The 27,706-nt window shown below is 47.7% G+C and overlaps 1 protein-coding gene across 1 annotated transcript; it reads right to left on the minus strand.

Annotated features, from left to right (window-relative positions):
* Nucleotides 1-406: 406 nt before the first annotated feature.
* Nucleotides 407-27,105, minus strand: PLEKHO2 (pleckstrin homology domain containing O2). Its single transcript, XM_014251308.2, has 6 exons — nt 26,905-27,105; nt 22,363-22,515; nt 16,040-16,156; nt 9,140-9,244; nt 7,147-7,245; nt 407-4,816 (listed from the first exon to the last, which is right to left on the minus strand). Exons 1-6 carry the CDS (start codon nt 26,911-26,913, stop codon nt 3,578-3,580), a joined length of 1,722 nt encoding a protein of 573 aa, XP_014106783.2. The 5' UTR covers nt 26,914-27,105; the 3' UTR covers nt 407-3,577.
* Between the last annotated feature and the right edge of the window lie 601 nt (nt 27,106-27,706).

Genomic DNA, 27,706 nt, shown 5'->3' on the forward strand with positions numbered 1-27,706 from the left:
CAAGCGCTGAGTGGGCTCCACATTCTGTAGACACCAGTGAGTCCACATGAAGGCGTTAAGAGCAGCCCAGCCAACTCTGCTGGAGACTGAACTTGGTGAGGTTATGCTTCCCACTGCTTTCCAGAAGGAAATCCTGGCCTCAGCCATGCTTTCTGGCCAGGGCAGCCAAGCTGGCAGGCAGGGATGAGTCAGGAACTGCCCTGTGCACAGCAGCAGCTCCAGCTCTGTGCTAGCTGCAGCCCCAGCGTTTCTCCTTCCTCCTGTCTGTGGTTAGCACAGCACCAAGCTCACCTCAGCCTGACCACTGCCTGTGCAGCATTCCCTTCTCCAGAGAAAGCCTTAATGTGCTGCTTCTGGTGGCACTTCCCTACTCCACTTTAAGACAAAATGGCTCTGAAACAGCAGATTTTTAAAAGGAGGTTTTATTGCCAAATCTCAAAGCTCTTTACAAGGAGGAGACAAAGTGCTGCCTTTCCACGGGCTGCAGCAGCTGCTTTTCAGATCGTCATCCACACTTGCTCACTTGCAAACTCGTTTCCTTCCTGTCACAGACATGTAAACTGGTGGCACAGCCCAAAACAAGACTCACACTCCAACACTCCAAGCCCAGAGAGTTTTCAGGCACAAAATCCCCTCAGCCAGGAATTAGATGCAAATTTAAATGCATGTTTAAAGGAAGATTAAAAAAAAAAGTGCATGGTGGCAGGATGTACGCTGAAGGTGGGAGTTGCCATAGAAGGCTGGATGTTTTAGGATGAAACTGCTAAACCTATTAGAAAAAACAGTTAAAACCAAGAGTCTCTAACATAGCATTTGCAGCAGTAAAGTTACTGGGTAATACAGAGATTCCACTTAAGTTATATCTATTTACAAGACATAATACAAATCTAGTAAGATCTGTTAGTACAGCATATACAGTAATTAGCTGTAGGTTGTAAAATTATTTAATTTGCCCATTTCCTAACAGGCAGAGGGTATTTATCTGTTAGGATTCCTACTGATGGCTATTCAGTAAAATGTCAGACATTTATTCATTAAAATATTGAGTATAATATAAAAATATACAGTAAATATAAGCACATCCTGTAGGTTTGGCTGTAACAGAGGGGGATGTCTGGGTATTTTCACCAGCACTTTGCCAGACAAGTATCCACAGAACACACCACCACAAGAAAACACTGGGGAAAGCAAAAACATTCATGTATAAATTAGGGGGCTGAGCTACCCCATAAGCTGTTGTCATTCTCCTGGATTTCAGTGCCAGGCTTTGATTTGCCTGTCCTGAAGTTTAGGATTGGCTTCAGCTTTGGGATATGAATCTGTAGCCAGAGTTTGCCTTGGTTTGTGTATACTCCTGTTAGTGTGAACTGGGTTTTCCCCCATCTATTATTGTTTTAGAACTGCATCTTGCAAAAGCCTGCCTGCTCTCTGGAGCTGATGTCTCTCGACTTCCAGTGCACACCAGGTGCTGACAGCTCACATTCATACCACACAGTGTTCGGTAAACAAAAGTGCACATGCAGAAAAATACATTTAGATAGCAGATAGGCACTGAATATTGTCTGTGTTCTTAGCCCTTGTCCTAAGTGTGTCTGGAAAGGTGAATATGACCCATAGTTCACATTGAACCCACAGCAGCAAATGGCACAGGTCCAGAGTGTGCTCCAGGCTGTGTACCTTGGGGTGGGCTTAGGACATTGGAAACTTCTCAAAGCAAAGCACCTGAGCCCTGAGTGTTTGACCATGTAGAACTTTCCATGTGACAAAATAACAAGTGAACTCCCACACAACATCTATGGCTGTCTTGAGAGGAGGACTCACTACCAAAACCAAGGCTAATTTAATCAAAAGAGGCAAAAGCATCAGTTATGGTTGCTGTCTTGTTGGCTCCAGATGGTGGAAACCAGGGTACTTGGAAGCCCAAAGCCAACCTTTCTGTGCTCAGACCTGAAGTACCTATGTCTAGCCTAAGAGGAGGCTCAGATGAAACTTTACTACTGTGCAGGTGGTGTTTGCAGCCCCCTGCAGACTTGTGGGACCTCGGAAATTAGAAGAAAAAGAAATGGATGAGCCAAGAACAAAGTGCTGGCAAATGAGAGAAAAGACTTCAGGTAGCCTAGTCTTTAAAACCAGACTAGGGAGATTGCCATTTTCCATGTTTCCAGAGCTTGGCTCAAGAAAAGGAGAAGCCCTCTGGGATGTCACACAACTCTCCTCAAAGCCACTATTGAGAACAGAAGAGAGGATACAGCAGCAGTGCAAAGACATGATTTTGCCACTGCTGTAACCACTAAAGACCACAGGAACTGTAGCTGCTCCTAGCAGGTGGACAGGGAAGCTGTGGGAATTCTGCTGGAGCCTTCTGCAATGCCATGCTTACACCCTTCTGTAGCAATGCATTTTTATTTTCATATACTTAAGTCGTTGGGACCAGCCCCAAAGTTTTGTGTGCAAAATGCCTTTCCCTCCATGTGTGTAAATCAGAGAGATCTGGGCCAAACCATGGCTCTCCAGCTGGCCAGGACACAGCAGGTGGAGAAGGGGGATCTCATCCAGACCCACTGCCTGATGTGCATGCTCCTGTCAGTTACATCCAAGACAACACTAATGGAACACACATCCCCAAAGCTTCTTTGTGACAGCTCTCCTAGGAAGCTCCTGGTGATCTCCTGGACACAAGTTGTCCAAATGCCTGGCTATTTGTTCCTAACAACACTGAGGGGATTCAGAGTAATCAGATAGGTACAGTCCTCAGTAATGAATGTGCTGTCCTGGTAGAAGACACTTTCAAAGGCCAAATGTAATCTCAATTTCCCTATTAATGAAAGAGGAACAATCCATACTTGCCTGGCAATGATGCTTTGAGACTTGTGTTCACTGATGCAGTGCTTAGCACACCTAAAGCGCTGCAGAGCCAGCCTCAAAGTGCCTTCATACAGCTGCTCCACATCAGGGACTCTGCTTGGAGTCAGGAATTGGCCAGTTTGGTTTGCCTCTGTGTGAGGTCACTTTTTAACTGAGGATGTGGTTTTATGAGTATCTTTGGAGAAGATTAAATCGTTTATCTTTACATTCCTAGGTGTCACTGGGCCAGGTGGTCTGGGAATGCCAGCAAGCAAATAAACACTGACTACATTTATCCTTAAATGATTTAACTGGGAAAACCAGATAAGTGCCAGTGTAATCTGGTATTTGCTTGTCTGTAAATACAGAGAGACAGGGGCTTTTGCTAGAATAGCTATTCTTCTCCTTTCAAAAAATCTGGCTTGGTCTGATTATCAGTGAGTTTTAAGGCCTGATCCATTCAAAGGACTTTGGACAGAATCCTTAAAGAGCATTCACATTTTTAAAACTGTTCACTGTCCTGTAACCTTCTGCTGTGCTAAGAGGATTAGAACCAGACTGGTATGTACAACATGAAGAAAGAAAGATGCTATAACTGAAAGCTCAATTCTGTCCCACAAACATGGTGTGTGCACAGCAAAACACCATCTTTAAACACTGGCCTAGCAATGGTACAAATCGTAAATGCAAATGTTTAGCTTTGATTTTGGGAAAGAAGTCTTTGCAGAGTGTGTCAGGGAGCACTTCTCCTATAAAGAGTCACTAGATCCTTTTGCTTTTCTTTCTGTTTCTGTGTTCCTTCTTTTTTCAGTTCTCCAAGACCTTTAATTTCTTGCAAAACTTGTGAAGCTTGCCGAAGCTGTTCTACTGCCTCATTGAGCAACGTCTCTGCCATCACTGGGGGTCCATTCCCCTCCTGGGCCTGTTCCAACCCTTCACGTAAAACCTTCTGCAGAAGCTTTTCTGCTTTTTCCCTTTCATTAGCAACTTTCTCCTCCATTTTAGCTAAGCATTGATGGGAATCCTTTGGGAAACCTTGGCCTGGAAGTGCTCTCCGTTTATTTTTGGAATCAGAGAGCAAGTCTCCCAGAGAAGAACAGCGAAGTTTGAGACCTGAAGTGTTTTCTGTAGAATCTTTCTTCTCAATAGTTGATTTTACACTCTCATGGTCTGTTTCTGTAGCTAAGGAAGTCTCTGTCTCTTCTGCTGAAGTTTGCTGTTCCTTCTCAGCTGCGGTCCTCCCATTTCCTTCTTCTGTTTCAGCTGTCAGGGATGTGAACTCTGCTACCTCGCTGGCTGTGATCCCATTCACTGGGGGCTTGGAGCTGCCAGACTCCTGCTTTTCCCAGTCCCCAGCTTCCAGGTCACCATGGCTGGAGTTCACTGTGGCAAGCATTTTCTCTGGCAAAACCTTAGGAGGAACAGGAGGCTTTGAAACATCTGCAGCAGCAATCTCAGCCAGGTTGTCTTTGCCATCATCTCCTGATGATTCCAAGTCTTCTGTCTTTTTAGGTTCAATGGTTGGTTGGTCCCAAGCTACTTTCAGTTTGTCTGGCACACTTTTAGGAGGTGGAATTGGAGCTTTTGATATAACCCTGTTGCTGACCTCAACGAGGTTCTCCTTGTTCTCCTCACTTGGTGCTTGGGATTCTTCCACATTCTCCTCTGCACTTAGAGAGTTCTCTTCCTTGGCATTTACGCTGTCCTTTGATATGATGCCTTCCTTAAGATTCTTATCTGGAGGCAGTGGAGGAGACAGAGGTTTTTTATATTCCTGGTCAGGGACATTGTTTTCTGCCTCCTGGTTTTCTTTTGAGCCAGTGGGTTTTGTAGGTGGCATAGGGGGCTTTGGAGTTTCTTTTTGAGGTGGTTCATTGTCACTTTCACTAATAGTGGAATCAAAGGTTGGTGATCCATTGTCTACTATATCCAGATCTAATCGCAGGATACCATCTGATGTACACTTGGCAGCCTGAAAAACAAGAGAGAAAGTTTTCAGTATCATCACTGATCCTGTGTTTCATCCTTTAACTTCAAGTTAAAGTGCAAAACCCTCACAACCAGCACAGCAAGCAAGGGGTTGCTGCTTCAAGCTGAAAGAGTTGGGGCTGTTAAGCCAGGAGAAGGGAAGGCTTCAGGGAGACCTTAAAGCCCCTTCCAGTGCCTAAAGGGCGCTTCTGAGAGAGCTGGAGAGGGATTTTTCACAAGGCCATGGAGTGATAGAACAGGAGCAATGGCCTTAGGCTGAAAGAGGACAGGTTTAGATTAACTATTCAGAAGAACTAATATAATTCACTATAAGGGTGGTGAGGCCCTGGCACAGGTTACCCAGAGAGGCTGTGGACTCCCCATCCTGGGAGTGTTCAAGGCCAGGCTGGAAGGGGCTCTGAGTAACCTGGTTTAGTGAAAGGTTCTTTGCCCTCACAGATGATTTTTAAGGTCCCTTCCAACCCAAAACGCCCCTTGATTCTAAGAAAAGCACAGAACTTATTCTACTACTTCCTTTGAAAGAAACATCTTAAAGCCTGTTCCACAATAACCTAATTTCTTGGTTTTCCTATGGGCACTAGTGTTAAGCTCTGCCTTTTATTCTTTGTCCTGTGGGTAGTGGGACCCCTCTACCCCCTTCATTTACAACATGCCTCCCCAAAGGCTCCCTTTTCTGCTTTTGAGCTTGCCATAAACCAAGTCAATCTTTAGATCACTTGGCATGGGATTGTAGTCCTGTTGCCTTCTGCTTGGTTCCTCCAACCTAATGTCATCCTGGCCTGACCAGGGCCAAGCCTCAGCTGGTTAAACTTCCTTCAGACACAAGTCTGTGTGTAAATCTCACTAGCAGGGAGGTTTTCCTAAAAAGGATGGACTTAGCAAAGACATTGCAGAGTGTAAACTCAGTGCCCCACAGGGAGAACTGCGGTGACAGTTCCTGTGTGAGAGAACCCAAAACCACACGAAGGCATAGCTACAGCCAGGGCCAGGCTCCTGCACTGCAAAAAATTTAGTTAAAGCCTCTCTTTGCCTTTCCAGCCCATCAGAGAAACAGAGGCAAGCTGCATGCTGGCAGCTTGGCCCTGACTCATCCTCACCTGGCCTGCTTGTAACACTGAACATCCATGTTCATACCATTTCCTTCATGAATCTGCAGCCAGCAGCCATGATACACATCTTTCTGCAGGCTCTGTCCCCTCATTCCTGCTGCTAAATTTGTAAGCCAGTTTCCCCTGATTTTGGCTGAGGGTGAGAAGTCTTAGAGGTATTAACCTCGGAGGTATCTTGTGAAAATAGTGACCTGAGCAGGGAAGAGAGATGTTTTTAGTGCCTAGGGAAGAGGTCCCCACCTTACTGAATCCATATTAGGCAAGAGAATCCACACTTCATTGTTGCTGTGACTTTTGTCATGTTTTCTTCTGCGGTTTTCTGGAGGATGGGAATCTATGATTCATTCTCATGCATTTCTCTGGGAGAGACACTCTCCCTCCATTTCTATGCAAAGTAAAAAGTCTCAAGGTATCTAATTTTCTGCACAAGGGTCATCTGAGTGTTGTGCAGGCACATAAGTCAGAGTCTTGGAAGTCTGAAGAAAGAAGGTTTGATTTAAAAACCTTCCTTGCTTGCGATTAATGCTCTGCTAAAATATCAATCTGTCTGTAGAAACTTTTTCATAAATCACAGGAATCAAACATTAGTAAGAACCTCTCCCCTGGAAATGAAATGCAAGTTTGGTTTTTTTCTTTTTTCCTTTTTTATTTTTCTTTTTTTTTTTTTTTAAGAGACAGACCCAGAAAATCAGTTAAAAGTAGACAGGTTAGTCTATAAAACTGCCTGGGAGAATAATGTATTCTGTTTCAGACCTAGGGAAGGGCTTGTAAGCTTGAAAGCTTGTCTGCTTTCTCCAGTTAGCTTAATAAAAATACAGCTTCTCCCCATGCACCATGCAGTTCTTCTACCTTTAGACCACTGTGGCTACAAAATTATAACATCTTTGGAAATAACTATAGGAGCTCCTGTCTCTTCTGATGAAAATGAAACTCTAATGGCTCTGACCAGATGGTGAGGCAGCTTATGAGTTATGAAAAGCTAAATATATGGTAACATGTTGCAGCAGATAGAGATCTATGGGAACTTGGGGCTTCATTAGAGAGGTGCTAGCACAGTCTTTCCTGCAGGAAGTTGTTTCCCTTGTTAGCTTTCTCTGGGCTGTGCATACCTGGGGTTTCCCCTGGGGTTTGGTACCTGAGTGGAAGGAGCAGCTCTCGGTGATGCCAGCTGGTGGGATGGCTCACTCCAACAGGGTGCACTTACCTCCTTCAGGTGACTTCTTGTGGGTGGCCGACGTCCATGGGACACCTTCACCCTGTCCCGAGTCACATGGTCCAGGGAAAGGCTCTCGTCTACTTTCACCTTTAACAGGGGGGAAGACAAGGGAAACAAAAAAAGGAAGAGAGTAATTAATTTCTCAAGATATGTCTATAAAGTTGTCACTGTCACACATGAAATGTTGAAGCATTTGGAGAATATTTCACCTCTAGTCTTTATCTCAGAGCTCAATTACAGCCTGCCTGCAAAGCCTTGCGTGTATGTGATGGATATTTAAGGTCTCAAGGTTTGCAATGGCTAAACTTCTCTCCACCTAAGAGGCAGGGAAAAAAGGACATAAGGAGCTTTGTCCTCACTGCACCCTGTGCTTGGACCAGCTCCTGCATGTGGCAGAACACAGCACCAAAACTGCTGTTTCCATCTTAGAGGTGAAAGCTCATTAATAACTGTGACCTGACTGTGAACTGTATCAGCAGCACTTTGTTACAGCTCTTCCCTTCCACAGCTCTAATGACTGCAGGATGCTGAGGAGAAGGTGTGAGCAGTGACCTGGATTAATTGCAGCTCCAGCTGAATTAACAAATTTATTTCCTGGAATCAGATGAGAAATCCACTGCCTCACACTCCTAAAGAGGGAGGTCCCAGTGCCCTGACAGGTATTTCTCTGTCCTGGCTCTATGACCATCCACCCACACTGTGACGGCCAAGGGCTGGAGTCTGCTCCCCATGGAGGGGCAGCAGCAGTGACCAGGGACACTGAAACTTCTGTGTGTCCTTGGTACCACAAGTTTGTACAATAGGAAAGCTGGCAAGGGTGAAATAGGGATTTAAAGAGAAAAATGGGTGGTATGGCAGAGTGGTTTTTACAGTTCCTTCAGGGTACAACAGATAATCCAAGCCAGCTGAGGGCTTGACCCATTAGTCTGTGCCTGGCCTGTGTGGAAACACTTCAAATCTGAGCTTTGATCCTTATTGGAATGACTGAGAATTAGAGGCTGGCTTGCTCTGTAAGGAGGATAACCCACAGGGCAGGGAGGTGATCTGAGATCCCACCTTGCTGTGCTGCTGAAGAGTGTGCAGAGTTCACTGCCGACTGTACCCATAAGCTTTTGCCCTCTGCTGAATAAAAGCAAAGCCCAACCTCTCAGAGTTTACACCTCTAGCACTGTATCTACACCAGTTATCCCTTTTCTCAAAACTTTTACTCATTGCTTTAGTTTCCTCTGCTAAACAGAACTTGCTGATTGCTTTGTCCCTCCTTACCCTGCTCGTTTTCCCCTGTGTCATTCCCATGGTGGTGGTTTTGTTCATTTCCTTTCAGTTACTGAAAGAACTGCAGAAGAGATGCTGCTCCTTTGGTTTAGCTCAGGGCTGATTTACAAACTAAGAGGGAGCAGGGCAAGGTTAAACAGGCTCTAGGTTGTGCAATTTTCATCCTCTCCTCTGTGCAGCAGGATGGGAGTAGAATTTGAAAGTGCAGGTGTGCTGGGGCTAGCTGAGAGGCAGGCAGGTTTGGCCAGGGCCATGGAGTAACTTTCCACCAGACTTTTCTCCAGACTGCAGGCGGAATAGCTGCTGGACTGAGTCACTTCAGACTTTTCCAATCCCTAAGACTGGGCTATATCCTAACTAAGTACCTCCATTTCCAGGCTGCTTGGTGCTGATGATCATAGCAGTGTGGGGAGGATGAGTCCCTCCAGGCTGCATCCCAGCTCTACACAACTCAGTGTTGTAGCTGCTTCTCTCCACCAGCCGCTTTCATTGGGAGAGGGGGACTCCCAGAAATCCTCTGATCCCAAGCTCTGAAGGGAAGGAACCTGCCCTACCTTGCACACCACCTTTCTCTTTTCTTAGACAATGGCTGACATGCAGGAAGGATGGGGAGAACAGGAGTTCAGGCAAGTTCTGCTTTTAGCTAAAGGAGCCATGGATGAGAACAGACACAGAAACACAGGAGTTTGAAAACTGTTTCTCTTACCTCATCAAATACTTTGTTTTTGCCTCTGTTGATCCCTTCATTAAGAGCTTTTATCCACGATTCCTTTTCTTCCAAAGTTGGAGCTTGAAATTTGATATCGTGAACCTGCAAGAGCAGAGAGAGAATTTTTGCCTGAGCCTTCCTTGTCAGGACCAGAGGTACCTCTGAATCACTTCAGTTTCTATATAACATCCAGTTCTAGCCTGTGTTTAAACTACAGATTCCTTTGTGCCTTGGCATAGCTCCCATGAACAGGATTTTGTTATGCTGGACAGTTTTTTGTTGTAGTTTTATTTTGGTAACTACTAAAGTAGTATAAAAAGTAAGTTTCTTCCTTCTGCAAAACACCTGGAATAACTCTTGGAGCATCATTGAGTTGTACAGCAAATGGTCACACACCACAGAGTCAGACTGAAAGTCCAAGTCATACTGGCTGGTGGAGTAAAATACTTTATCTCCCACTTCCCCCAGAATACAAGGAATGGGAAGGCTGCATGCAGTGGGCTCTGCCTGCTTCCCTGTTCCTCTGGCTCTGCAGAACAGAACTGATACAGGAGTGTGGGGCACTGACATTGCCTGCTCTAACACTTACCCAGCTGGGCACAGATATGATGAGGCATAAGAGCAATATAAGTGCAAAATTCACCCTATCTTTTTCTATTTGCAAATGAAAACCAGCAATGAACACTGCAGACAGACATTCTCTGGGGTCTGAAGAACTGCCTGAAGAGGAAGGGAAGAGCTGGCCATATAAGAGGGAACTGGCAAGAAGTATGGGTCACAAATAAGGAGGGAGAATGGGTGATTGTATGGCCTGTCCTCCAGCCAGACAACTCTTCCCTTCCTCCAGGACAGCCCCATGGCTTTGCTCAGTGTTTCCAATCTCTTCTTGCCCACAGCAGGGACAATAGGCAGCGAGTTCTTTAATTCACTGCTGTTTTCTCTGAGCACCTCAGCAGTATTAGGCAGCTTTGCCCCAGAGTACACTTCAGGTGAGAGAAATATCATCTTCACTTTACAGGTGGCTCCATGGCAGACCAGCTGGGATCCAAACAGCTCCATGTGGTGCCCTAATCCACACTGCACACAGGAGAATACTCCTGTGCTAAAGGACATCAGCAACATTGCAAAATGAAGCACTTAGACACTCCCACTGTTTCTGGGCTGTAGGGATGTCAGCCTGCTGTGTGTGTTCCTCCTAGCACTGTACCTAAAAACAGGGTGGCACTTCTTAGTGAGTTATTCCATCATGTGTTTTATCCTCCTGGGTCAATATGTCTTATTGATTTCACTCTGCTCCAGCCCTGCCCTGAAAACAGAATTACTGATTCCCATGACAGTCTTTTTTTTCTTTCCTATTTATCACTACAGTATCTGGGGGGCTTCAGAAATTCCTTTTCAAAGCAACTGAAATTATTCACCTCTTACAGGTGCAGAAGGTACAGAGAGGCTTGTTCAAAACACAGCCTTATGGGGGTTTTTTGGGGTATTTTACATCCTGTAGGTACTCTGCACTTTCCCATTGCCTTTAAGAGCAGTTGTAGCCTCAGCCTTTTTGTAAATGAGGCCCCACATTCCAAACTCACAGCAGTGTCTATATAAAACAGGGACTATATTAAATGAGGGGACAAAGCTAATGGTGACTGACAGTCGAGTGTTCTTAGCAGCTCCCTGTTCATGGCACAACAAAGCACAACTGTTCTGTGTCTCAGCAACTTCTGAAGGGACCATCAGAAATTCTGCAGAACTAAAGCCTGATCTCCTTACACCCACTCTTGCTGTTAGAAACAAAATGTTCTTCCTTTCTGTATTTATTTCTCGTGTCAATGCCTTGGATTTACATCACAGCTGCCAAGTGCCAGACACTCACAACAGTATGGCAAGCAGGGAGTTAAGGAGTAATCTGTGGAAAGATTCTTTATTCCATCAGTTTGCACGTAAGGTGACGGGACCACATGCCTTCCTGAGAATTCAGAGGGGAGGTTAGGGCCTGACCCACAGCCCTCTGGAAAAAGAGCCCTTTGTCTGGGATGCAGAAGGGCCACTCTAACCAGGGAATGTAAGGGAAGGCAAGGCTCCAAAACAGAGCGATGGCCAGATTTTGTTTTAGTCCAAACTGGCCTGGTTTTGTGTGTGCTTAAAAACTTTTTTTGTTTGGAAACGATTTTGCCCCAAAGCTTTGTGATTATAAAAGCTTATGAGAAAGCTCTACTTGTGAGCGGCTGAGCTGCTGCACTGCCTGGCAAAGACCTGGCAGCCTGCACCAGGGTTTAGAAATCTCCGTACATGTTGTTCAGGGGAAGGATTCCTCCCTCACTTCAAGCTTCCTCTTCCAATGCCACTTTCTGTGCCTCATTCCAAATAAAGCCTCCCAGACTGTGACTAAGCACTGGTGTCAGCAACTCTGTGGCAGAGCAGAGCAAACCTCAGGGGGTGGTTCCTCATTAATGAGAAGCTGAGACGTCCCTCTGGCATCAAATGCAGATCCAGTGGATGGTGAGAGAAAGGGAATGATGGTGGCAGCAGAAGGGAGTTGGGTGAGGGAGAATGAGCAGCACAGTGGGACCCATGGGGCAGTGGCAGCCTCGTGTTGCTGCAGCCCTGCTCCCTGCTTTCACAGCTCCCCGGGGCTATGACACAGAGGGACAGGTTCCTCCCAGTGCCCAGGTATCTTAGAAATTTTTTCTCTCTTTATAACACACCCACAGACACCCAGAGTCAGGCTGCTGGAGCTCCGAGGCTCATGCTCAGGCTGCTGCCAGCCACAGCCTCTTTGCTGCCTTGCAGTCCCTGGTCTGTCTGCATCCATCTGTGGCTCCTGTCCTCAGCCAGGGCACTGGGGAGAGGACGCTCATCCAAACCGGGATGAGAGCTCTCTGTAAAGCAGGAAGCTGCAGAGGAGAGGCAGGAAGAATGTGGTCTCAGTCCTGCCTGTCACTGGGACTCTGCACAGTACTCTGAGATTCCCAGGCTCTCAACAAGCAAGGAACAAATTAATTTCTCTTGTATCTTTACTCATATTGAATATTTACACATACCAGCAGATGTATCTAAAGATGGATATTTCCTACAAAGCATTAAGCAGAGCCTGCTCTCCAGCAGGAATAAGGCAGAGTCAGTGACACCAACATGAGAGGGCAGCGGGCAGGGTAACACATTTGCACTCCTTCTTGCTAAGCCAGCTGAGACTGAGTCACGCCATAAACAACAGGCTGGTGTGCCAGGAAAAGCTGTCATGGCCAAACCTAGTGACCATTGTAAGCCATGAATGCAGGCTACACAATTTACTGACAGTTACTCAGAGCACAGCACAGCCGGTCAGCTCCTGCTGAATCACTGCTGAGATGTCAGGCAACAAGAGCTCCCACACGGCTCACTGTCCGTGACGGCAGCGGGCACTGGCTCCCCCATTGCTCCCTGTCCTCCCTGAGACATCAGTCTTCTCCAGCACTGACAGTCTGATGGCAGTGACAGCTGAGCCTGCTGTCCAGGAAAGAGAAGTGTTCCTGGGGTCAGTCTGCTGTACCTGTGCTAAGTGATTTACCAGACAAGCTCTGGACAGCTGTGTAGCTGCAGTTTAAGACTGTTACCAACACTTCTTTGCTGAGCAGATCTGCTGCAGACACAGGTGACACAAACCTGTGCTTGGTCCTTATCTGTTTCAGTGTAAAGCCTGGTGGGGCCAAGCTAAACTGGACTGTGAATTGCCTGTGAAATGCTGGGGGAGATGTGTTCCCTTTTGCTGACTTTTGGTACAGGGTGGTCACCTCCAGCATAAGCTGGAGCAGAGCTGGGTCAGTAACATCTTAAACTACCATGACTGCAGCAGAATCTATCTGCCAGATGAGGGGTCATTTCTTGCCTTCTTCTACATGACTTTTTCAGGTTATATCATGAAGGGGAAAGGAGAAGACAAGGGACTCCCTGACTATGACAGAGAGGTTGAACTAGGTGATCTTCAATGTCTCTTTCAACCCAAACCATTCCATGTTTCTATGAGATGATTGTCAGAGGATTCTGATGGTTTTCTGTAGCTGAGCCAAGAGCCACATCGTCCCCGGGAACAATGCAGCATCTCTGCCAGATTGGCAGACCCCAGGAGCAGACTCCCCCAAGCCTCACTGCCCAGGCTGGGCCCACGGTGAAGGCAGTTCCAGGTACCTCAAAAATTCATGGAGGGAAAAATAAGCAATGGAAGTTTCCATCCCTGACCACAGGTGTGAGGATGCCTGGGGAGCTGCAGGACTTGCTGGTGGACTCTTTCCTTACTACCATCCTCTTCCCAATATTAATACTTCCCTGCAGCAGAAGCTTTTCAGATCCACTGAACACCAGACTTGTGCCAATCTTGGTAATTTTCAGAGTTTACACCAAGCATCATTTACATTGCTTTTTTGCATTTTGAGTAGTTACATTTTAAAGTCTCTGGGTCAAGGCTGCTGACCTTTCTTAGAAGCCCAGCTCTCTGCATCCAAAAGTTTTCACTTAATTGCTGTGGATGGAATGAAGCATTTGAGATTTCTAAGAAAAATGGGGCTTTTGCACACTGCCAGCTTCCTTCACTGAAGAATTAAAGCTCAGGGGGTAGTGCTTTCTTTCAGTTCCATACCAGTGCAGGCGTGTGACATGCTCATATTGTCACAGCTTAACAAAAATGTCATCTTTGTGAACAGGCCAAGCAGAATCTGGGGTACATTCATCAATGACCAGTGTTTAGCAGGACAGCTTATTTATTCAGGTGCAACTTCAGCTGCCTAGTAGTTTTAACTGACTGATTCATCTCTGCTCAAAAATATCCCATCCAAAAGTTAAACTGAGATTCCCCTACAACTTAACTGGGCTCCCCATATTCAAGACTTGTGCATTGGAACAGAAATGGCCTTTCCTAGCTTGTTCCTAAGTCCCTCCAACTTGTTCTTCAGCATTATGCTCAGAAGAGAGGGTGAAAAGAAAAAAAGCCTAGCAAGATGTGGCAGGGCTTGGCAAGCTGGCACACAGGGTGATTTTAAACTGTGGATGGCAGCAAGCCTCCCAAATGGAAAATGTTTAACTGATATATATCACCACAGCTGCGATTTCAAAACAGAAGAAGGACAGTTGTGTACGTTGGCCTTCTAATTGAAGCCTGTGCTAGCATCTGCCAAAGTATGTTGTGTGTCAACACCCTCACCAGATTCCCAGCCAAAAGAGGGGCGGGAGGGGAGCTACAAACAGGGAACTTTTCATTTATAAAAGCCCTTCCTTTCTCCAAAAGAGCCTTATAAAAAGTAGCCTCTATCTAGGTCTCCACTGAATCAGTGGCATGAAAAACAGGGTAGCTGTAAACTTGCCAGCATGCCAAAAGGATGAAGTTACCCTTTTGGGCACAGTTTGGGCATATTTTTCTCATAGCAAGAAATGAAAGGTTTAGGAACAGGTCTTACACCCTGTATTGATTCATGGAGCAGTGCAGAGATATATGCAGGTATTACACAATTCTCTCTCAGTAACGTACCTGCAGATAATACCTGCTCCTATTGTGCTGCCCATCTCTGAGCACACAGGGTATTATTTGCCTCCCTGGGAATAGGTGTACACTTAGGATCACAGAATCCTAGAATCATTTGGGTTGAAAGAGACCTCAAAAAACATCTAGTTCCCGCTCTCCTGCCATGGGCAGAGATACCTTCCACTACCTCAGGTTGCTCCAAGCCCTGTCCAACCTGGCCTTGGACACTTCCAGGGACAGGGCAGCCACAGCTTCTGTGGGCACCCTGTACCAGGGGCCTCACCATGCTTGCAGGGAAGAATTCCTTCCTAATGTGTTCTGGGCTCCAGTGCTCTGCTGGAGCTCACTAACCCAGGGTTTTGGGGCAGGACAGTCCTTGTTTTGTTGTTTTGAATGAAGTTTAGCACAATGGTGCTCTGAACTCAGTTGGGGTCTTATTATACGAATAAACACTAAGTGACTGGAGTGAAAGAATAAGCAACACTGACAACAAGGACTAAACAATCTCCATTTATTTAAACAAAATGGAGATGGGGGAATACAGCAAGTTGGTATTTTTTCCTGTTCATGTTCTATGGAAATGAATGTGTTTTGTCCCCCAAAACTTCTCAGATTTGCATGGGGAGATTTAGTAAGAACTCTGAGGCCAAAAAAAATTGTATTGAAATTAGAAGGCAAAGTGTGATACCCCAAAGCAACAATGAAGAATTCTAGCCCATAAAGATGCTGACATGGATAGCATGCAAGTAGGAGCTAAGGAGAACATCCAGAGATGTATAGTGATGATGAATACAGATAGGAAGTAAAGGAGGATGTCCTTGCATACACCCAGTGCTCAGATGGATGTATAGTCTCTTTGCAATGCCAGCCTGGTTTGTAGCTTCTGGATCTAACCAGATGCTGTGCAGGAAGCTACAGATGTAGGGTTTCATGAATTCTGCAAAATAAATCTTTTCTCCTAGGAACTGTTTGGCTGTAAGTAACTTTGCACTGGAGTTTCTCAGATCAATGGTTCAAAGTCCAGAACTGTCTCAGTACATGGATTGGAATTCTTGATTTCACTGGAACTTGGGCAAAGCTGCAGCATCTACGGGTACTCAGAGGACATGGAGGAACCATAGGGAATGATCATTCTCCCCTTCTTAGGGAGTACTGCAAGAAAGAAAATGCTGAGGCAGGAAAAAAATCAAGAGTAAAAAGGTGAGCCACAGGAAGACCCTTTTCCCACACAAGAAAGAAATCTACATGAGAGTGGCTTTCCTTCTTGCACACTGCAGACCCTTCACAGCTACAGGTCATTTCTCACAGCTGCCAAGGAGCTCAGTCTCAGCTTTTCATCTGCTCTGGGCACAGCTGGCTGGAACTCACTTTGGAGTTAGCAGACTCGAGGGTGATGAGAAAGGCAATCCTACCTTCTTACCCGGGGAGCGGATTAAAATGAAACGATTTTTCCTTTTTAGTAGTGCACGCAGCTCCTGGCACTTGTCATAACTCTCCAGTTCCACCGTTTCTATGCACTTCTGTTCATCCTGCAGAGAGGGAATGAAACATTATTATGAATAGAAGGCATTGAAATCAATCATAGACCATCAAATTCTGCATTTCTTCCCTCTGCAACTGTCTAAAAGCTCTTCTGCCTTAAAAATAACCTGCATGCAGACAGAAAGCCCCATAAATCAGGCTGGCATCTCATTAAGAAAATACCCTGGTCTTTAAGCTACAGGCCTAGTGGTCCACAGTGGCTGAGCAAATAACAGGTTGGGGACAGAAACACCAGCTTCTGCTATTGCTGTTGGCCTCATCCAGGGATCTGCAGCCAGAAGTGACACTACCTCCATCCCACAATGAAAGGAGAAGATGTGATTCTGTTTTTTCACAGGGAAGGTGACACAAGCATCACAATGGACCAAGTAGCCCCCTCAGGAAGCCTGAGCCAGAGCAGGGATAAGAGAGGAGCCCTGCTGCCACACTGAACTGGGGCAGACTGGACCTCACATCACAAAGGTCAGCAGGAGCCACTTGTGATGGACACAGTCCTCTTGCAGCCACGCTCTGAGCTGTCAAAACACTTAGGATTGGAAATACAGCCCTGTACAGCCAGCAAAACCGTCTGGGCCAGCATCTCAGTGGGGAATATTTATCTCTGGAGTATCTCCACTGATGACTGCCGGCCACGATCTTGGCTCATTTCTCCCAGTAACATAACTAAAATTCCACACGTGGTGCGTGGCTTGGTTCAGCTGCAGAGCACCATCCCTAATAGGAATCGCAGCGTAACACTGGGCAGATAATATTCTTCATGTCTCAGTAGCCCAGCAGAGACCAAAGCTCCCTTTTGCTAAGCACAAATGAGCAGTGAGAATCTCAGAGCAGTTCTTGCCAGTGAAGTGCTTCAGTCAGCATGGCTCATGAACCTCTCCAGTACCATCCTGAATTTAAATCGCTGGGCATAACCACCCGCAGCTCCAGCTCTGCTCCCAGGGCAGCTCCTTGTGCCCGTATGAGTTTGTATTTAGCAATTCCTGTAGCGGAGAAGGGGGAGTGGGATGAGGAAACATGTCGTAGCCAGGAAGCTGCTGCGTGGCTGGAGGCAGGGAATGGAGAGTTCAGAGGGAAGTGGGCTGCAGGGAATTTCCTCCCTTTACCACTTGACATTTAAGTTGCTGTGCAGAACTCAGCCTCCGTTTCAGTTTTTTTAACCCTCCTATCTGGGGATGGGGCCCAGCAGAGCTGATGCCAGTACACAGAGCAAGTCCTGAGCCACCGAGGGACGTCTGGATCTAATTTAGGTTTATTATTTTAATGACATTACTGTTTATTTCATTTAACACTGAGTAGGTGAATGTGAACTGGGAAAATGCATACTAGGAGGAGGAGATTAATCCTGCCCAAACCTAAAACCCAGCCGATAAAATCCTGCTGACGCTACCGGGCCCTTTGAAGGCTCCTGCTGCAATCCTGGTATCGCAATGTCACTGCAAAAGGACAGGGATGGAAATAATAACCTCTCCGCGGCCAACAAATGACAGAGAAGGGTGAGGTCAGGAATACATGCCTCGGGGATGGGTGATCTCATCCTGGCCTTCGGAGGAAGACCGCCCACGTTACAGCCCTGCTGCACGGCCGGTGCAGCTCCCAGCTCCTTCCCTGGGCTCAGGATCTGAGCAGACAGCAGCCCCAAGCCTCCTGCCCACCCTCCCTGCTCTCAAAAGCTGCTCTGTCCCCAGCAGAGCCCCTGTCACACTCCTCGTCCATGCCATCCTTCCTGCCTCTTGGACAGGAACTCTTCCTCTGATCTCGTGCAAGCTGTGCTCCATTTCCTAAGGGCTGTGGAACACCAAGCTGGGGAACGAGGGGACTTGGCAGGGTGGAGGGATGTGGTTTTGCTGTGAGATTGCCTCTTGCCTTCCAGACGCCTGTCTTCTCCCTGGGGAGGCTTTGGGGAGTGTGACCCAGCCAGGGAACAAAGGCAGAGAGGATGGGGACAGGCAGGATGCTGTCTCCCAGAGACACCTTGATTGTTCAAGTTATGGCTCCTTCATCTCAGGGACCTGAACTTGTCAAGTGAGTTATCCTCTTCAGGGAAAGCAGGAAAGAAAGCAGCCAGAGAAATAGAAAAATCCATGTATGAGGCAAAGGAAAAGCATCTGAGTTCAGGGAGCACCAGAATGGGGCTTTTGTCTATGTTTTACCCTTGGCAAGCAGCCATCCCCTCTCTGTGAGCCTACCTGGGTCACAAAGAGATCCTTTATGTCTCTCCTGCACTGCTAAGATAAAGAACGAAAGACCTGACCCTGATGCAGGTCCCCAGATCCCTTCAGCCTCCTGGGACCTGGAGGACACTCAGCACCATGCAGAGACAAGGTCACTTCCAGACTCCTGCCCTGACACATGTTCTGGAGAAGCTCAATCCTGGTAAAGAACCCTTACATTCATGATTTAATGCAGAAAAACTATTGTATTAACTCTTCATGGAGCAGATCCTGTGACAAACATATCTGTGTCTGTTGGTTTGGCCCTTAGGAAGAAAGCTACTGAACACCTGGACATACTAATGCATGTGCTTAACCAAAGAATCACACTTGGCAAACAATTTCCTTAATGAAAAGTTTATAAAAAGGTGGGGGGGAAAGACCTGAAATTTTTATTTATATGAAGGTGTAATTCCCAGCAAAAACCTTCTCACTGACACACACTCAGGGGCTGAGCCCTTCCATTCAGTTTAAATGTCTAGACCTGAAATAATAATTTTTTTCTCTATTTTAGGCTCTCAAAATGTTAACAAATTTGGGCATACCTTGCTATAACTTTACCAGGGACAAAATGCAGGTGTTAAGTGTCCAACCATTGAGTGCCAAGTGGATCCTCTGGTCTCTAGAATCTAGTAGGATTTTTCCCTATATATAATACACTTACAAAGAAACCCTTAAACAACAAGAAAACAGTTCTAAGCACTAGCTGCACTGTTTAGGGGGTAAAAAAATCCAAACTCAAGGCCGATGCTTTCTAATCCATGAAGCAATGACGCTGATCTGTCTAGTCACCCTACACAGAATTGCCTGGTCTTCAGACACTCTCTGTATGGTTTTTATTGTCACAAGAATATGCAGAGACAAGAAGACAAGAAACCCCACTAGAAAATAACCTGCTTGGTTCTGTACAGACCTGCACAGCAGTTTCTTGGGATCTGAGCACCCTGTACTTGCATCAGTGCCTCCTTTCCTGACATTTGGGTATGTAACATACAAACAAAAAGTTGCTTAACTGCATCTTCATTTAGGTGAGGGTACAGAGGGTGCTGTAGATGGAGGCTCAGCAGAGAACAAGAAATCCATCTCCCTTCATTCTCCATCCACTGAAAGAAACCTGAAGCTGTGTGGGATGAGTTTCATCCCATCTGTTCCAGGTAACACAATAGTCATTTGCCACTCGCCTTCAGGAGGTGGCTCTGCTTTAAACCAAACCCAAAGCCTGACTAGCAGATGCAGCTTGGGAAACACGTTCCCAGGGCATGTCAGGAGAACATTCCTGGAGATCGCTACTGATGATGATATATGGTATTTGTGTGCTGCTCAGACTGTACTTTCCAGTAACACTGTACAATGTTCTTTTCTGTATCTCGTGTTGGCTCTCCCCTCTGCTCTTGTTTTGCACCTAAACCTCAGCTACAAGTGCAGCCAGGCTCATGCAACTGCATGAGCAAGATGGCCTGCTTAAGAAACAAATGCTAAAGGCAACATTAGCACCTTTTCTGTGAAGGGCTCGACATGGGAGGGACTGAGAAAAGCACACTGACTCTCAGGCACTACTCAGTTCCTGGAAATCTGATGGGCTCAGACCAGCTGAAATGCTCAGCCTCCAAACCTGCCTGCCCACATGGAAGCTGACCACCACCCCCCCCCGTTTAACCCACATAAGTCTATTTTAGGATACTTATGGAGAGATGCCTTTTATTCCTGTTGCCTGAGGTTTTATCTCCTTTCTTTTTCAGCAAGCACTGAACAATCCCATTTGTAAATGTTTTGGCCTGAGGATGGTCTGGAATGCTGTGTCCCTCTCCAGGGTCACACAGAGCAGATATGTGGAGAAGGTCCAGTGGGAAAAATGGCACCTTGAACTCCAGAAATGCAAACCACCGTAGCACACTGCACCACAGACTCAGCTCAGCTATCAACCCTTCCCATCTCAAAAACTTAGTTCCCCATTTGTAAGATAGAGACAGCCACACTGCCCTGACTCACATTAAAGGAAGATAAATACAGTAATAAACGTGAACTGCCTCAATTCTGCTGCAACAAGACCCCTCCTGAGTGCAGAAAATTGCCATTTCCTTTGGTTTCCCTGTAGTAAGTCTGCACAATCACATGTTATCCTATTGTGCTACCAGATAATTTTGCAGCAATTTCCTCTCCTAAGACATTTGACTTCACTGTAAGCCAGTTTAATAGCCTATAGATATTAACATGATCCCTTATTTACAATAATGGGACCTTGCAGCTACTGCAGCTTACAGATGCAATTTATTACAGGATGTTACCACAATCCGCAGGCTACCAGAAAACATTATGCCTGGTTGTTACAAATGCCATTTTCCTTGTTGAGATAATAAAATAACCCTTTAAATGATTGGGATTTTTCCTTCTTCTGTATGTCTGTGAAAATTAATCTTACTTTAAAAGCCTCCTTTTCCCTTGTGGTAATGAGAGCCTCCATGTATCTTGTTTTTTTTTAAAAAAACCTACATCATGCTTATAGATTTTGAATCTTCAAGTTCCTGAAGCTTCAGCTGGAGTCAACAGGTGTCCAGGGCACTGGGAAATGAACTACAGAGAGTCAACAGTTTGCAGGACCAGGCTGCATCCCTCTGGGTAAGAGAACCCCCCCCTTGCTTTTCCTGCCTTCTGAACTGCTCATCACCTGACATTGACTGCTCCTGTCATTATTCTTGCACTCTTCATGACATTTCACAGCTAAGAACAAATGACACCAGAAAGCTTTGGGATTTGGGAAGAGCAGGAGTGTTCAGCATAAGGGAAGAGGTAGTACCCTTTAACCTAAATTGCTTATAACAAATCATCTTTATTAGGCAAGAGTATGTTTTCAAAAAAGAGAACTGAACTCACTGTCAGTCCTGCTGTTCCTGAAACCACAGCAGCAATGCAGCTGCTGAAACATTTCCCCATTCTTCTTCCCTTGACACACTGTACATGAAGCTTTACATGGTTTTGCTTTTATATCGTCCTGATGCCCACACATGACCCAGATCCTCTTGGGCCAGACACCTCACCTCATAGGCACGTGGTCCTTGGGCAGACCACAGTCCCCCACCCTGCTGCACACACAAGCCACTGCAGGGCTCAGACCAACCCACCCCTCATCTCAAACCTCTCTTGGTTGTAGCTTGTGCTCTGCACTGTAATTTCTAATTTTTGGGGCAAACTCTGCTCTTACAGAAGCTGCTTCAGCCCAGGAACGAGGGCTTGGCTCAGGACAAAGCCACCTTTGCATCCTGGCAGGACCAGCCCTGCACTTTTCATTCTTCTCGCCTGAAAATGCAGGACAGATTCGGCTTGGCTCTTATTCCTCATTTGTTTGGAAGCAGCTCTAAGTATGGCCATGAACTTAAAGCATGCAGTTTATCTAGGGAAGTCCAGGACAAGACTCCCAGGGGTCCTTCGCTCAGAACTGGCTCAAGTAAAGGGAAAAGATGAGCCAAATCCAGACTGTCTGTGCTTAAGGAGGACAGCAAGCACTCACAATCTCACTCTGCATCCTTCAGTGGCTAAAAGAAACCCTGAAGAGTCTGGCTGGCAACAATTTGGGCTACTTGAGGGGTGCCAAACAGCTGCAGGGTTGCCTGCCATTCCCTCAAGTGGCAGGTGGAAAGTCAGCCTTCTGCAATCACTTTTATCCTTCAAAAGCCAAAACCTCATTGCACATATCCTGCTTCCGCCCCAAGCTTTGCTCCGTTCACCTTCTCACAGGATGTCCTGCCCCCCCATTTTTTTATTTTGGCAAGGACTCTGTCAAAATATTCAGTGGCTAAAATATTTATAATATATAATATATTTAAAATGCAGCTGCCATCTCTTTTACAGAGTTTACCCTTCCTGGAAATATCTGGAGAAGCCCTCTCAAAAGGAATGTCCTGGAGGGAAGAGTAAAAAAGGGACATGCATGTGTCCCCAGGGGTTTCTTCCTGCCCCTCATTCAAGGCCATTAGCTGTGACCATACCTCATCCTCGTAGACCACGAGCTGTGTTTTCCGTAGCTGGATGTAACGATCCTTCCACAGTCCTAGGAGCCCCCCGCTGCTTTTTTTAATCCAGCCATATTTCTCTGCAGTTGGAGCACACTTTGGTTTCTCTGACACCTCTTCCTTTGTATCCTGCAAGAAGACATAAGGAGTTTCCATCATCAGAAAGCCAGCCCAGAGAAGATTTTGGCACCCACCAAATGTGGTCCCTCCCCACCGCATCGCAACGGGAGGCTGGCATCTTCCAGAGGAAAACTCAACCAGCTCCCACAGGACTGGGAAGTGGGCACAGATCTCAGCCATCTCTGGAGACTCTGTTGGGAGGGCAACAAGTCCACCTTGTTCCTCTGCTCCCCCAGGGGCTCTGCTTCCCTCTCTGGGGAGGTACTCCTTGCTCACTCATGAAAAAGAGCAGCCTCCTCTCCCTGTTGCTCCTCCAGCTTTCTGAGGATTCCCAGCACAATGGATTCTGCTGGCATCAGTAGCAACACTCGTATTTCAGTCCAAGGCCACTTCTGCAAGCTTCTCTTCTAGGCATCTATGCTTGGTCACCATCCCCACACCAACTCCTGTGCGTAAATCCATGGCATGAGGGACAGGACTTTACATTGGGATGTTCCCAGCAGGTTAAAGATGAAAGCTTTCCTCCTCTCCAGTGCACTGAAGAGCCATTGCAAAGGCAGGATCCCTGTACCCCTCCCTTGGAGCACTCTGCTGCTCCCCACACCCCATGGACCCCTCAATAAGCCTCTTTCCCTGGAGCAAGGCAAGGGGAATCTCTGGCTGAGCCAAATCCCCTTGCACAATCACCTCACCAACCTTGTGATTTGTCAGGAGAGGCCAAGCCCAAATCCTCCAACCTCTTCCCAGAGACCCCACTGTCCCCCAGACTCTGTTTTCTCCATATCCCCACATGTAACAGCAGCAATCCTGGTGCAGAGAGCTGGCACACAAAAAGAGGATGTGCGACAAGAGAGCCCCAAATATCCCAACTGCACAAACTGGACCAGCTGGAGCTCAGACATCTTGTTTCATAACATGAGAAAATCCCAAGTGCATGGAACAGAGTCAGAGCTGGACACTCCCATAGCCAGGACAGAGCAAGTGTGTGTGGACGAGCTTCAAAAATTTGGAGGAGAGCCTTGCTAACGAATCTGTTTTCCTGCACCAAACTCCCACTGAACACACCCTTGGACAGCAGCTTTCATCAGGGTAAGCTCTTATTTCAAAGAGGGAGCTTGCACCCATAAAAAGAAAAACAGCTTAAACACCCTGTGCACCCACATTTATTCTGACCTCCACTAAGATCTGGAAGGGGCTGGGCTTTGCTGGCAGGCTCAGGTGCAGACTGGGAACAAGAAACTTAAATAAACAGTGTTTCACCTAAAAGAAAATAGGGCTGAAACCTGTAACAACCTCTGTGCCTTTTGTAGAAGTTATTTCAGTTGTACTGAGTTGCATCTGAAATGGCCACAATACAGGATGACTGAGCATCAAAAAGTTTTCCGGGAAATGGAGGGACTGTGTAGGGTGGGTTTTTTTTTAACTTGACTTTTTTAGGTTGCCAGGAAGTCGAATTCAGTTGAGATCTGCGACTTCAGCAAACATCAATTCCTGCACAAATACAGACCTGCTGGTTTCCTGATCAAGAACCCTTTTGATGTAATTTTTAGATAATTGGGCATGGACTTTAACCTCCCTCGTAGCACTTGTGCATGGATGTAGCTGTATGAAGAGTTTATTCAAGTGAGTCCTGACCAACAACTGCTAAAATATTTTTACTTGTTAAGGTTTTTTTTCGCTTGGCAGGTGATTTTTTGCTGCGTTTTTTCCCCCACCTGGCAGAAAGGCTGAAATCACATGGTAAATATGTCCTTTTTTTGCTCTGCAGAGCAAAAACTAGTCTGGTTTTAAAATAAAAGTACTCCCTGTGAAGACACGGCACCTAACATCTACCGCTGAAAAACGATCTGCCCTAGCAGAGCTTGGGCTAATGTTGGCACCTCTGTATAGGGCACAGTGAGGGCAGAGATGGTTTAGGTCTCCAGTGTTTCAGAGACTGCCACATCTCCTTGGCATTGAAGGGTTGTCTTGGAGTTCCCCAGATCACTCAGGAGCCCTGGTTGGAACCCTTGCCTGAAAGGAGCCATGCATGGGGGACTCCTCCATACCAGACAGGACTTACTGTTGTGCCAGCACCTGGGAGCATCCACACAGAGGATCCATGACTCCAAGCCCCACCTGAGCAGGAGAGGGAAGGTGAGGGAAGATGCAATGAGATGGAGAGTGCTGGTCTCAGCAGGTGACAACAGCCACAAGCAGAGGGCTCTGCCCCTTGTACTGCACATGAGTCACCTGAGCTGCCTTCTCCATTCCCTGATACAAGGCAGATGTGAGGGGTGAGATCCAGCACTCATAGGGATGCTGAGCTTCTGGGCTCTGGGTCAACAGCTTCCCCCTCACATGTACCCTGCACATCCCTCGAGGGGGGACAGGTGCTGTAATCCCTCACCTGCAGCTCAAGGACATAAAAAACCAGATGATTCAACTGGGAAGTTTGTTCCTGCAAAAAGCAAGAAGTCTCAGAGATGGTGCCTAACATTTTTGAGGATTATTTTTATGCCAGCCCTGCCCCAAATTGGCAAGGGGAGGGACGGGCACCAGCAGCAGGCCATTGTATCCATCCTGTGTTCTCTGCCTGCAATTCCACAATTAAAATGGGAGCATGACACAAAAACATGAGCTGCTGTTGTTAACTCAGCTATATATGAGCATTTTACAAGAAATATTAAGATATCCTTCCTGGGATGTTCTTGGGGTGGATTCGTTCCTGTGGTAATTCCATGAGAAGAAGCCCCCTGACATCAGTCAAGTGAGCCAGTGTAAACAAAGGAAAAACCAAGTTATCCCCAAGCTGGCTCACACCAAAGGCATCGCTCCCCAAACCAACCCATAGGAGCCATTTTTGCACTTTATATCACGGTGGCATTAAAAGTGAAACATCAGTTCCACTCCTTCAGCTTGGTTTAGCCTCACATTTTGCAGCTCAGCAGAGAACACAAATCAGACAGGATGGCTTTTTATTTAACAACTAGGCAGTTTTTTCTCCCCTTCCCTGCCCTGTATTTTATGGGCCCACAAACCCACATAGTCTTCATGTTTTCCAACAAAACAAACCCCCAAGAGCTGAATTATGGTAGTGCTTTTAAAATTACACAGAGCACAGAAGTGTCTTAGCCAGTTACATCAACTTCATTTCAATCAAGCATCTCACTTATCACACACTCCTTTCTACCAAGGTGCTGATGAACAACTCCCAGGAGACAACATCCACTCTTTTTCTCCCTTTCCACGTTATCTCCCAAACCTTGCTGATAGCACTTCCAATTCTCCCCAGCCTGCTGAAGCAGAACAGTTTGTTTCACTGGAAACAAACTGCTCAGATCCATGTGGAACTTGGGGAACATCCTCTGACACCCCTTCTACAGGCAGGAGGATTCATGTGCCACTAAAAACGAGAAGCTCAGGAGATGGTCAGTCAGTGCTGGGGTAGGTGCGAAGCCCCTTGGGCTGCCAGCTGGATGCAGTTTCTCTGCTGTGGATTAATTTCATGGATGCCAGCGGATAATAACAACTCTCAGTCACTACCAACTTGGGCTGCTTTGCTGTCTCCCTGCTGTTTTAAAAGAGCTTTCATTCTTGCCACAGAATGTTGGGAGCTGAAATAGGGGGATGTGAAGGGGGAGAGACAAGCCACAGCTACAGGGATCGCATGTACCAGACAGAGCCTGAAGTCCTCCGGCAGTCCGTCCTAGGAGTTTTCTTTGTGCACGACCAGCAAAACCTCATCCAAGGAAAGGAAGCAGGAATAATTGCATGGCAAGACGAGAGGAGAAAGCGACCTGTTTAACTTGCTAACAAATTTGTGGCATCTTAATCAATCCTCACAGGGATGAATTATTGGGGTGTCTGATCCCATGGACATGAAAACCGTGTGCAGAAGAAGCACCACTGCCCTTCTCTGAGTTAAACCCGTCCCAGACAGAAAGGAGGAGCAGAACAGAAGTGGGGAAGGCTGGAGGTGCGCAGACATGTCCAAGCTGGCGATCTGACCCAGGCTCGGCTCCAGCAGGGTAGGACAACACCCCAGCGGGAGTCACTCGGGGTGGCCCGAGCACGCGTGGAACCAGCTCGGCTCTGCCAGCGCCGGCCGAGCGCGGCAGCCCCTCCCGGCCGGGTCCAACATCCCGAGGGCTGCGGGGATGCGCTTCCGAGACTCTGCCCGAGCCGCTCCAGGGGCTGCTGGGGATGGAGAATCCCCCACCCCGCCCCGCGGTCTCCCTCGCTGTCCCCCGGGCGCAGCGGGGCCGGGATGTCCCAGCGCCGGCGACCACCCAAAAACACCCCGAAGTGCCCGGTGCGGTCCCCCTGCCGCGGCAGGCGCTTCTCCCGCCCGGCCCGACGGTCCCCCCTCCCTGTCCCGGGGTCCCCCCTCCCTGTCCCGCTCCCGGCCGGACTCACTTGCTCCATGGCTCCTCGCCGCCCGCTCAGGGGCTCGGCCGCCGCCCCGCTGCCCCGCTGGGCTCCGGGAGGACGGTCATGCCGGGCGGGCCGGGGGGTGCCGGCCCGGGCCCCGCCGCGCTCCCTCCGCAGCAACTTCTCGGGGAGCCGGAGCCGCGGCAGCAGCAGCAGCAGCAGCAGCAGCAGCAGCACCGCCGGGTTTCCGGCGGCTCCGGCGCTGCCAGCGGGGAGGCGGGGGTGCCCCCGCCGCCGGCCCCGGCCCCGCCGCCGCCTGGCCCGGCCCCCCCGCCTGGCCCGGCCCCGGCCCCCCCACCCGCCGTGGGGCTGGGAGCCCCCGGGATGGGGCTGAGCCCTGGGGAGGGGGATGAACGGGGTCCCTGCGGTCCGACGGCGGCTACGGGCTGGGATATGGGGTGGGCCAGGATATCCAGGGATGACAGGATAGCCGGAGAGGGACATGGATCTTGGGGTGGGAGAGATCCACCGGGGTCAGATAAGGTCACCAGGGATCAGGCAAAACCCCTGTGGTAGGACACTGTGAATTCGGAGGATCACTGAAATCAGAAAGCCCCCAGTGTCTGTCGGGGTCCCCAGGGTCCAATAGGATTCCCAGGGTTGGGCAGGGTCCCTGGGGTCAGATACAGTTCCTGGGGTCAGGCAGTGCCCCAGGGATCAGGCTAGACCCCATGGTAGGAAGTCCCTGAAATCAGCAGGTCCCAAAGGTCGGGGGCTTCCTGGTGTCTCACATGGTCCCCTGGGACTAGAGAGGATCCCATTAAATCGGGCCAGACTCCTGTAGTAA

Source organism: Pseudopodoces humilis, chromosome 16 (genome assembly GCF_049639895.1).
Source record: "Pseudopodoces humilis isolate 2021_Gansu_Grassland_sample_001 chromosome 16, ASM4963989v1, whole genome shotgun sequence".
NCBI lineage: Eukaryota > Metazoa > Chordata > Aves > Passeriformes > Paridae > Pseudopodoces > Pseudopodoces humilis.

Coding starts and splice junctions, on each gene's coding strand:
- PLEKHO2 (XM_014251308.2), bottom strand. Junction 16,157..22,362: donor TCGTGGTCTACGAGGATGAG/GTATGGTCACAG, acceptor CCCTCTCTGCAG/GATGAACAGAAGTGCATAGA. Junction 9,245..16,039: donor TCCGCTCCCCGGGTAAGAAG/GTAGGATTGCCT, acceptor CTGCTCTTGCAG/GTTCACGATATCAAATTTCA.